The following is a 12,150-nucleotide window of genomic DNA, read 5'->3' on the forward strand; positions in this document are numbered from 1 at the left end:
TAATAATAATAATAATAATAATAATAATAATAATAATAATAATAATAATAGTTAAAGTGGGGCTAAACTGGATTATCATTGCAGTGCAGACAGCCACTGTGAGGGAGTGTGTAGTGTTTTGCGGCTTTTAGTGGTGTGTATTTTTTGCCTGCTAGTTTTGAGAGGCCGCTTGGAGGCGTTTTCTCCTGAGGTGGACTAGAGAGAGAGAGAGAGAAAGAAAGAGGGAGGGAAAAGAAAGAGGGGGGAAAGCCCTTTGGCTGCTGCTGCTGCTGCTGCTTCCCTCCTGGAGGCATCTTTTCTCCTCAGCGCCTGCTTTCGGAGTTCAACTATTGCTGAACTGCTGTGATTGGCAGAGGAACTGTCCAGGAAATGGCTCCGGTTTCAACTTGGGGGGAGTGACCAGGGAAAAAGGAGGAGAGAGAAAGAAAGGGAGAGAGAGAGAGAGAGAGAGAAGGAGGGAGAGAAAGACTTTTGTGGGGAGGGTCTGGAGAGTTGATAAAAAGCTTTTCGCCTTTCCTGGCCCCAGGGCTGCTCCTCCTGACCCTCCTCTCTCTTGGAGGAAAGTGAGCCCCTTCTGTCTGGGAAATTGGGACTTTGGAGACTTTTCTCTCCTCAAGACCTGGCTTCTGGGGAGTGAAGAGGAAGGGAAGGAAAACCCCAAAAGAGTCCAAAAGTTGGTGACAAGACTTGGGCTCTTTCTTCGTCTTCTTCATTCTTTGGCCCCTTTTGGAAGAGAGGAGGAGGAGGACTTTGGGGAGCTCAGCCCCTTTTTCCCTTTCAGGAAAGAAAGCAACGTCGAGCAAAGGCGAGGAAAGTGGGGACGAGGGAGAGGAGGCGAGGAGCTCCAAGGCCAGGATGATGGGGCTGCCCGGCTTCTGCCCTCGCCCTCCCTCTCGGTCGGGGCTGCAAGGGCTTTGGAGGATGCCATAGCGCAGGAGGCTCTTGGGGCGAAAAGAAGGGGTGGCCTTTCTTTGTTTGTTTGTGGGGGACCCTTTTGTGAGGAAGGAGCCTTGTCTTTCTGGCTTGGCTCCATCCCTTCGTCCACTGAGGAGGAGAAGAAGAAGAAGAAGAAGGAGAAGGAGTCCCAGACTCAGCGCCTTTGCTGACCAGGTATTTGGACCCAACTTTGCGCCTTGCTGCATCCACATTGGAGACATCACCCGGTTTGGCACCGCATTAACTCCTGCCCAGGTGCCTGGGCTTTAGGTGGCAACCTGTCTGAGGGTCATAAACCCAAGGGGGGAGCTCTGGTTCTGCCTCTCAGGCAGGAGGTTAACTTCTGCACAGTCTCTTTTCCCCTCTGTTTGCTTTCGCAGCCCTCAGAACCGATATTCCCCAGATCAGCCCAGTTATTCTAACTTGTTCCTCATCCCTGTATTATTAGTCTGCAAAGGGATCTTGTAGCACCCTTGAGATTGCCTGAAAGAGAGAAGTTGGGAGCATGAGCTTTGGGAGACTTCAACCATAGACTCCAGTCTACCAAAGAAAGCTCATGCTACCAACTTCTCTCTTTCAGGGAATCTCAAAGGTGCTGCAACATTCCTTTGCGTACTGAATGTCCAGACTAACACAGCTATGTCTTTGAATTCCCTATGTTAGACACACATTTCACCTAAGAATATTGAGAAACTTTTCTCTAGACGGCAAGCCCTTGTGATCCCCTGGGTTTGTTGACAGGACCCCAAATCTGTGGCTTCTCAAGTCCCATTGAATCCAGTGGCATTGTAAAATGGTGCCCTTTATATAAAGTGGCAAAATCAATGCTTGCTATTTGGAATTTATCCTTTTTGGGATTATTTCCAAGCTGTGGATGCCAGAATCCGTGGATAAGGAAGATTGACTATATTATAACTATGGCTTAATATGAGTAAAAGCCCTTCTCCTAAAACTGTCCCCCAGTGCTTGAGTTCAGATACAGAATGCTTAAAGTGTTAAAAGATATACCTTGAGAATGTGTAGAGTTCCTCCTCTTGACCACTGCTAAACATGAGGATTAGCTATTCTCAGGCTAGAAGGTTTTACTTTTAGGTTTGAGCCCCTGTACCTTGTTGGTGTTTAAATGCTAAACAGTGACTCCAGTCCCCTACACATTTAAGTGTGATAATGGATTCAGTGGGGGGGGGGGAGTATAAGTAACTGAGGATTGTTCCGGCTGAAACAGAATCCAAATTGTAGAGCTGTGATTTAATTGGCGTAGCATTAAAAAGCCTTTTGTTTAAAGGGGCAGTGGATTTGAGGTGGAGAAGGAGGTTTAGTTTGTTCAGTTGCAGAAGAGAGACTTTATGAACAACAAAATGCATCAAATCTGTGTGTATGCAAATTCTTTTACCTATAAGGAGGAGTATGGAGGGACCTGGCTAAGTGGGGGAGGAAACAACAACACATGGAATCCTTTAGCGAATGTTGCAACAGTCGCTGTGTGTGGAGAGAAGTGATTTACATGGATGTGATGTAGACGTAATACAAACCAAAAGTACAGGCGGTTCTTTTGGTGGGGAGACATTGTTTGAAGGCTGCTTTTTTGGAGGGGAGAGTAGTGATTCATATTTTCCCTTTCCCCTGGATAAAAGGGAGACCCCTGATGAATATATGTATACATATATGCCTGTGTCCATATATGAAACTGGCCGTTCAAACAGTGGTCCATTATGTGGTTGGTGTGAAGTGCCATCAACATTTCAAACCTCATTGTCTCTTTTGTACCAAATCCCTGTAAATCTTCTACTTGCCTTTACTCATTTTCATCTGAAAAGCCTGTTTGGTCTGAATAGACTGCAATAAGCAGCCTCTGTACCTCCCTGGAATGTCAATTAAAATGCAGATTTTTCTCTCCCTGATCCACAGAGAGAGGCTTGGAGGAAAAACAGGCTAGTTCTGGGGAAGAAAAAAAATGAATGAAAGAAGTTCAAACAATGCACAACTATTGATGGTGTTTCCTCAAATACCCTCCCAGAACTAATGTTTAGTAGCTGATCGGTTTGAAGACTGCAGTGTGAACAGGAGAGGGTCAGCTTTGCTCTCCTCCTGTGACCTGTTATCTAATTGCTCTACGGCTAATTTTCTATAAGCTAGTAGCAGACATTGATCCACACATGCACAGATTTCACTGTACTCTAAAATGCCTGCAGACAAAGCACAGGTCAGAATATTGATTTGGATGACATACAGCGTACAAATTACAACCTCCCTGGGGAGTGATAAACATCATACACACAGCAATAGGACTAGATTAAAATGAATACTTAGGCTTGAATTTAATTACTGCCACTCTAGAACAAGTCCTACTTGTTTGCGTGTGTCTAAAGAGGAAGAAAAAAAAAAAGTCAGTGGAGCTACAGCTTGAAGGAATTTGGTATGGCTCCCAACCCTGGCTGTTTTCCCCCATGCCTGTCAGTTTGGCAAAGGCATCAGGGCAGGTATGTGAGGAGGTGAAAATTGACTTGATGAGCGGGTGGCAAGGTGAGCCATCAATCATGGGAGGCTGACAACTCCTCCCCAGTAGAGGGGCTGAAAAGGGAAAGAGACAGAGTTCCCTTTCAAGGGGAAAAATAAACACTACGTGTGGCTTTCACTGAGCCCTGGACTCCAGGAGGGATTATGCTATTGTAGTCAGGAAGCCAGGATTGTGAAGGCCAAAAAAGCATGCTGGGGCTGTGTTCCAAACATCAAGACAGAAGGACACAATTACTCAGGGTAGGCGGTCTCTCTATAAGATCATTGAGCAGCCACTTGAGCCAATGAGATTTAGGAAAGGGTCTCTTGATTCTCTCCCTTTCGGAAGGACTTGTCTGCATTAAAAAATAGTGGTGGAAATCCATAAATGTGAAGAGCTAATATTTCTCTTGTGCAGGGAAAAAGGAGAGACATGCAGTTCTTTTAAAGAACTTACTGATCTTGCTTTTTGAAGTGTAAGGGACATCTTGTTTCACTGTGGGTAAAGAACAATTCATATAGTCAAAAAGCAGAGGTCCCTTTGCCCGTTGGTTTTGCTGAGCTCAGGTGTGCAAAGGCAAATTCCTTCCACCTTCATGAATTCCACAGAAGAAACTCTTCTTTCTTCTTCCGTAAGAGATGGTGAAGAAGCCTATATGAGAAGCCATTTAGTAGCCTAACTCTGCACTTGAAAGGTTTTGAGAATTATATTGCTGGTGTTGTCTTGTAGGAACAAGCGTAGGCTTTGTGTCTCAGTGGCTCGATGTAACCAATATCCAGCTATACTTTTGATGTGGATTTCAGACAGTCATATGCTCTTAAAATTGTCATATCCTCCTTTGGTAATAGATTTCATCTGGTACTTTGGTATGCCATGTGAGGTTGACTCTGTCTCGTTTTCTGCATTAAGTGTCGATGTACTAGAAGATCATACAAGAAAAGCAGTGCTTTCAACCATATGACTGGTAGAGATTTTAGTGTGTGGATGAATCTTGCAACATAGGAAGTTTTCTTATACTGAGTTAGACCATTGGCCCATCTAATCCAGTACTGTTAGTTCTGACTAGATATGGCTGAGCCAAAGTTTCAGGCAGGATTCTTTCCTAGCAGTATCGAGAGAGCCCCAGTTTACTCTGGTGGTCCCTCATCCATATATTCACCAAGCATGGCCTAGCTTCCAAAATCAGAGAAGATTAGTGTTCTCAAGATGGCATGATGTATCTAGAATGTTGTAGTTTGTAAGTGTAGTTCATGAAGTTTGCTTAATCCCTCTTGCATTTTTCCTTCTTGAAGGAGTAACTGTAAAAATGTTTTATGTAGTTTTTGCAGGTTTGTGTCAGATTTGAAGGAGCTTGTTTAGTGTTCCCTTTCCTCATGTACCCGTGCTTAAATATTGTTACCCCATCCATGTGTCTAAGAAAATGGACGGTAATCCATGAAAGCTCATGATAAAATAAATATTGTTAGGCTTGGTGCATGCCACAAGAGTCCTTTTTGTTTTTATGCTCAAGCACATTAGCATGGCTAGAACATGGTGATATATTACTTGTAGAACACTATTGTATGGCAAAATGATTTCCATGTGTATCCAGCTACAAAGACACACAATGTGTGAAGTAGGTTAGGCTGATAGAGGGTATGAGAGAGGCTGCCAAGGCTAACAATGAACATCTGAATAGGGGTTGGACACCAGACAGCAAGATTCCAAACAAGCAAAGAAAGATTGTTGAATTATTGCTGTACTCAAATATTTAAGAATGCAAGGAGAAGGGAGAGCAGAAGAGGTAAAAGATTTCCTGAATCTGCTTTTCTTTCACAGCTGATGGGTACCCCTGCAGATATATCACTATTCACATCACATGAATGAATATATTTGTAACAACTACCTGCATCTTTTTACCACCCCTCTTTAAATGAATCATAAAGGATTTTTTGGTTCATCCACCTATGACCGGTGGTATAGTGGTTTGAAAGTCAACCTTAGAAAGCCAGTGTGGTATTGTGGTCTTGAGTGTTGGACTAGGATTCTGGGAGAAAAGGGTTCAAATGGGTGCTCAGCCATGGAAACCAAGTGAGTGACTTGGGAAGTCACAGTCTCTCAGCCTTAGAGGAAGGCAATGAAAAATTCTCTCTAAACAAATCTCCCCAACAAAACATGTTATGGGTTCATCTTAGACGTGCCATAAGTTGAAAATAGCTTGAAGGCATACAACAAGTATCATTTATGATGCTTCATCCTATAGATAAATGCTGTTCTGATCTAAACTGATAGGGTTTACATTGAATCACCTCTTCCTTGTAGATTCAAGGGGCTTCAAACTGATACTGTCACAGAAATAATTTTAACTGGCAGCAAATGAAAGGAGTTATGAGAAATTATGGATGATAATGATGCTTATAATAATACATAACTGCTATTTGTATTTTCCTTTCCCCCAAGATATTCTTGATATCGTATATTGACTTACCCTGCTTTGTCCTCGCAATAACCCTGTGAGGTACATTAGCCTGAAAGAGTGATACTGAGTAAGCTTAATAGCTGAGTTAGAATTTTGACCTTTGACTTCCATCCAGTATTGGAGTTTTCAAAGGCATTAACATAGATTATTTTAAATAAACCTCAATTTAATCCTGTAAATTAGGCCAACATTATTTGCTCCATAGTACCCTTAAGGGTTGAGATAACAGAGGCTTGTCTCAGACCAAGCATTGAGCTCAGAGGAAAAGTGGTGGTGCTCCAAGTGAAATGGGATTGTGGCAAAGAGAACTTGTTTTACCTGCTTCACCTCTTCTATCTGTCTCTCCTTTACTCTCTTTATAGTGTTTGTGGAAGTCCCTCACTCCTTCTCCCCCCCCTTCTCTGTCTTGCTTACTTTGGGTTGTAAACTTTCTAGGCAGGGACTCTGTCCCTTGTATGGTCTGCACAGAACCTACTGAGCAATAATAGTTACCAGCGTCACTGAGACTAATCCAGAGTTCCTGATTCCAGAACTACTGCTTTTGTGTATGTGTGTGTGTACATACACACACACACACTGCAGCCCACAAATCACATTATTATTATTATTATTGAAGCGCTGTAAATTTACACAGCGCTGTACATGCTCTAGAACATCTAGTCTTGTAATCACTGACTCCAGAACAGTGAATGCTTCAGAGTTGAATGTTGGCAAGGCTTCAGGCTTCATTGTGTGAAAGGGTACTTTATTATGTACTACAAACCAAGTAAGGTTAGTTTTCTCTGAACCCAATGTGTGGAGATGCTCTGTCTTTATCTGGCCTTGCTTGAATGCATGCAACTTGATAACAAGAGTCTGCTCTAATTGATTCTTGGCTGTCAGCCATATACATTCATGGCAGCATCTGTATGGTGTAAAAACAGAATACAGTAATTTTGTAAAATGAAGCAGAATCATAGAGATGGAAGAGACCACAAGGGCCATCCATCCTAACCCCCTGCCATGCAGGTACTCACAATCAAAGCACCCCTGATGGGTCTCCACGTGTACACAATTATGTGATTTGTTTAAAACAAACTTCTTACTCTTTTGAGAAATTTCAAATAATTTCCCAAGTGTCTACACCTAAGAACATCCAGAAATGCTCATGGATCATCGATCCACTACTCTCATTAATACTACCATCATAGATATTTTTAACACCCTTGCTGACAAACAAAAGTGGGAGCTCTACTGTTGATTTGGTCCAATTCCTTTTGAGTGATACCAATGACACACAGAGTGGCTCTTTTTGCCATGGATGCAAAAAAGATTTGAAAGAGAGAGTTAAACAAAATTGCCATAAATTGCCATGGAGACACCAAGTATTAATTAGATTTTACGATTTTATTGTATATGTTTACTTATATTCAGGAAAGATGTCTCTTTTTCTTTTTGTCCTTTTTAACAGTTAACTATTTTAACTGCACACTAAATATTGGGACAATTTTGTCCTCTGTATTCTGTGCCTTTTGTTTTAAACGTTTTATGCTTTTTGATAAGCTCTTTTTGTCATGGGCCTTGGCTAGTACAATAAACATTAACTTGACTTGACTACCATCATAGGAAATTCTTCCTCACTTGCAGATGTAAAAGCCTAGAAAAAAGCTGCAAAATCTAGGGGGGGGGGGAACAATGTCACTCTTTCCCATTTACCCCTCAAATGTTATTTTTCCGGAATTAGATTAAAACTGGAATAACATGTACAGCTTCCCTGCAAAGTTCAATGCAGTTGGCTAAAAGTATGTGGTGACATACTGCTTATGTTCTTATTTATATTGTAAATCAGCTCCTAAGTATGCATTTTTATCTGTAGTTTTAACATTTTGTGAGCCATGTTGATTCCCAGTATTAAGAATTTTGATACTTTTACAACTCACTGTTGTCGTTCTGTGCCTTCAAGTTATTTGTTACTTATGGTGACCCTATCATGGGGTTTTCTTGGCAAGATTTGTTCAGAGGAGGTTTGTTGTTGCTGTCTCCTGAGACTGAGAGTGTGTGACTTGCTCAGGGTCATCCAGTGAGTTTCATGGCCAAGCAGAGAATTGAATCCTGGTCTCCAGAATTGTGGTCCAATCAAGCTGGCTCTTCTTCTACTAATTGTGTGTGCTATCATTTTAAAATAACACAACCCTATCCCCTGTGCATATTGAAAGCTAGTATGTCAGGTAAAGTTACCAGGCTGAATTGATTTCATGACGTGATTGTCTTTTGTATGCAGGAGATTAATACTAATACTAATATTAATTAATTAATTTATATCTCACCCTTTCTCTTGAAATAGGGACTCAAGGTGGCTAACAGCAAATTTAAAACAATTCTAAATTAAAACAATACAAAAACATTAAAAAGTATCAATAAAATGTTTTAAAAAACAATTAAACTACTATAAAGTTAAAAACATAAAACATTAAAATAGTAAAATGTATTGAAAAATCTATATACAGATTCTGGACAGCCTCTCCCAGTGGTTTCATGTAGATGTTAAATAGCATAGGGGACAAGACTGAACCTTGAAGAACCACTCAGGTCAGTGGACAAGGAGTCATGCAGGAATCTCCCAGCACCACCCTCTGAGAGCAACACACCAAGAAAAAACAGCCATTGTAGAACAGTACCGTCAAGTCCCATCCCAGATAGGTGACCCAGAAGGGGGTATCAAAAGCTGCTGAGAGGCCCAGCAGAACCAACAGGGACACGGTACCCTTGTCCAGTTCCTTACATAGGTTATCTACCAAGATAACTAAGGCTGACCCTGTCCCATAACCAGGCCTGAAAGCAGGCTAAAATGGATCTAGATAATCAGCCTCATCCAAGAATTCCTAAAGTTGAGAAGCCACCACACATTCTAGTATCTTGCTCAAAAATGGAAGGTTAAAGACTGGCTATAGTTATCTAGTATAGTAGTATCCAGGGAAAGGGTTTTTTCCCCACAAAAAGTCTTAGCACAGCCTCCATCAGGTGTCTTGCAGCCCTGCCTTGTTGTAAAGAGGCATTAATCACTTCCTTTACCTACTCAGCCAATCCTCTTCTGGCCTGTTTAACTAGCCTGGATAGGCAAGGATCTACAGTAGTTCACATGTGGTGGTTCACACATTCCCAGGAACCTGTCCACATCCTCAGGCTGCACAAACTGAAAAATATCCAACACTAGACAAGCAGGTTCCAGTGTTACACTAGAACTGTATCAACTCTGGCATCTAAGGCCCAAAACACATGGGGAAGATAGAGCGGATTCTGGCTGTTTCAGGGGCAAGACATGCAAAGACAAATGCCCCCAGAACAGCTGGAAGCTGGCTTGAGGCTGCCTAAGACTGTCTGGGGCCGCTGGAAAAAAGGAGCACAAAAAAGGCGCTCCTTGCTGGTGGGCCATTTGGAACTGTGGTGGAGGCCAGCCTTGGGATCATAGCACCCAGATACTGTGGTCCCACACTGATTGGGGCTGGAGCAGCCAGAGGCCACAGTCTATCTGTTTTGCCCCTAAATCAGACTGAATCCAAGTGATTTTATCTGCAAAATTGTGGGCAAATTCTTGCAGTGAGTTGTTGAGTGGTGTACATTTTACTCTGGACCAGATCATAACAGATCCTTGACCACTTGAAACACCTCAGCTGCCAGTTTTGTGCAGATGTAACAGTGTTAGCCAGAAAAGCCTTTTTTGGTATCTATATTGTCTCACTGTAGGCCTTCAGATAGATTTTAGCTTGTTTTTTGTCAGACTCACTCAGAGTTTTCTGCCACTGTTGCTCTAGTCTCCATTTCATCTTTTTCATTGCTGCTAGCTCCTTAGAAAACCAAAGGGGTGGTTTAGCTTCAGTCCATGAGACAAGGTGCTTAGGAGTAATTTTGTCTACCACCCTGGTCATTTCCCCATTCCAGAGATCAACCAGGGCTTTGACAGAACAGTACAGGGATTTAACCATTGCATGACTAGGGCTCTACAGAACAATAGAAAGCTCCTCCATTCCCAGATCACCATCATTTTCTTGTGGAAGGATTCAAGTATGCAGTCATCACCATGAAATGAATCAAAATCTACGGAGGTCCCATGTTGTGTTTCTACAGTTTTAAATTGTCTGAATGAGGCAATAGGAGTGAGAAACTCTGTACCAATCCAAATACTTTCCAGTAAGATGCTGGGCCTAAATGCCCAGATTCCATTTGTTCCTGGAAGCTGGGCAGGGTCAGCCCTGGTTAGTACTTGGATGGCAGACAGCCAATAAATACCAGGTGCTGTAAGCTATATGTTGGAAGAAGGAACTGGCAAAACTACCTCTGAATATTCTTGTCTAAGAAAACCCTATGAAATTCATGGAGTCATTGTAAGCCAATAGGCAACTTGAAGGGACATACACACACAAGGTACTATAGGCAATTATCAGATGAAGGAAATGACAAACTTATTTTGAATAAATCTTGCCAAGAAAAACCTATGTAGGGTCACCATAAGTTAGAGTCAATTTAAAGGCACATAACAACAAAACAACATCATAGCAGCAGTTACAATCCTACACCCCCAGCCATCGTGATCTCAGGAAACCCTATCCTTTGGAGTCTGAAAAAACTGGAGGAGGAGTGGGCCTACCTCAGTTGTTAGCCAAAAGACAGACAAGGTTGGGGCGGCTGAGACAAAAATAATGGTGGTTTTCCAGAACTTGGAAAGGTACTTGAAAAAACAATTACTGTAGTTGTAATCACAGTTCGGGGACACACTCTGAATGATAGTTAGTTTTACAGTTAAGGTTTTTAAAGACTAAGTCATTGCTTTCCTATTTCTTGGAAGCATCTAAAAGCATACTTTAAGCTACTGAACAACTTCGAACTGTTGGCATGTGTTACAAAACCATCTTGCTCGCATTTCAACAGTCAGAACAGAGCGTAGGTGTAGCAGCACAGAGCACAACATGAGCTGGCATTTGATCAGTGTGGTATTCCTCCTCATTTAATGAGGCCACAGTCCTTTACCTGCTGAAGTAACTAAAAGTTACAGTTGCATCCCAAAATAAATTGTCTTATCCCTGAATTTACAAATATAATACAATGTAGTTACTGGGGAAAGTAATTGATTACAAGTAACCTGTTCCTTCAATGTTGCTTTTAAGTTTTGTGATTAACCCAACTTTTTTCCTCTGTCCTACAGGAGAATTTGCTACAACTGGGAGTAAGACAATACCTCTCAAGGCTGAAGGTGCTACTTTCAGTCCATGCTTGTGTAGCAGTGTTCAGATGGGATTAAAGTCCACATGGAGGAATGGAAGAGGACCAGGCACTGGCACTGAGAAGATGGTCAGTTGGGATTCATGTTGCCTTATCTGCCTGGTGGTGATCACCATGGCTGGATTTTCATTGGCTCGGCCTTCATACAATTTAGTTGGTGAAGACACCACTTTGGAACCTGAAGGTAAAATTCTGTTTTTATTTTGTTTTGTTTCCAGCAGGAGTTCAGAGGCACTTTAGGCTCTGGATAAATAGCCATGTAGTACTAGCTCACAGGTAGTCTCATCACCATTATCATCTGGAGAAACCCTTCTAGAAAGTATTTTTTCTAGATGTTACTGTTGCTCTGTTATTGTTAACCATGGGATGAAAGGAGTGACTATACCTAGGTGCATCTATTTGAATTGTGGTAGCAAATGTTGTTCATAGATAACAGTATAGATGAATGCATAACCAACAAATGTGTCATTTCTAACAAAATGTGAATTGTGGATATGTATAACTGCTTTCAAACATGCAAGAACACTATTCTTTAAGGAAGTTTAGTCACTTGGTTGGTTCAGGAGCTGTGTACAAAACAGAGGGTTTAATTATTAGTTTGACAACTTAAGCTTGCAAATAGCTTCATGTATTTTGCTTGATCTAAGCTTTGAATTTTGGAAGTTCTTCATTGCTTAATCTTAAACCATGAGATCAGTAACACTAATAAAGGCTAATACTGGGGTATCCATGTTCAAACAAGGATTTTGTCTCTGTCCTTTTCAAAGAGAAATAAAGATTTCTAAACCATGATTGCAACATAATTGCAGTCTGTTGACTTGGCCCAAACTCCATAAATTTGCACATGTATTTAGTTTGCTTACATCATTGCATGGCATTAAAATTAACAATTGACTAAGATTGCATCTTTTTTTTTAAAATCCCATTTACTTGTGGTCATCAGACATGCACTTTGATATAATTAGTTTATTCAAAATGAGTACACAGCTCAAAATGGCCACAA

The 12,150-nt window shown here is 41.5% G+C and overlaps 1 protein-coding gene across 12 annotated transcripts in view; it reads left to right on the forward strand.

Annotated features, from left to right (window-relative positions):
• Positions 1-12,150, forward strand: part of FGFR2 (fibroblast growth factor receptor 2) — a 179,969-nt gene that overhangs the window by 45,198 nt on the left and 122,621 nt on the right. For 10 of the 12 annotated variants that reach the window (XM_042457265.1, XM_042457264.1, XM_042457267.1 and 7 more), the window contains exon 2: positions 11,071-11,331. In XM_042457265.1, the coding sequence (XP_042313199.1) occupies positions 11,071-11,331 (261 nt within the window). Of the gene's footprint in view, positions 1-132; positions 1,111-3,551; positions 3,694-11,070; positions 11,332-12,150 lie in introns of those variants that run through there. The other 2 variants (XM_042457270.1, XM_042457271.1) reach the window with 2 other exon arrangements.

This window comes from Sceloporus undulatus, chromosome 3 (assembly GCF_019175285.1).
Source record: "Sceloporus undulatus isolate JIND9_A2432 ecotype Alabama chromosome 3, SceUnd_v1.1, whole genome shotgun sequence".
NCBI classification, from domain to species: Eukaryota; Metazoa; Chordata; class Lepidosauria; order Squamata; family Phrynosomatidae; genus Sceloporus; species Sceloporus undulatus.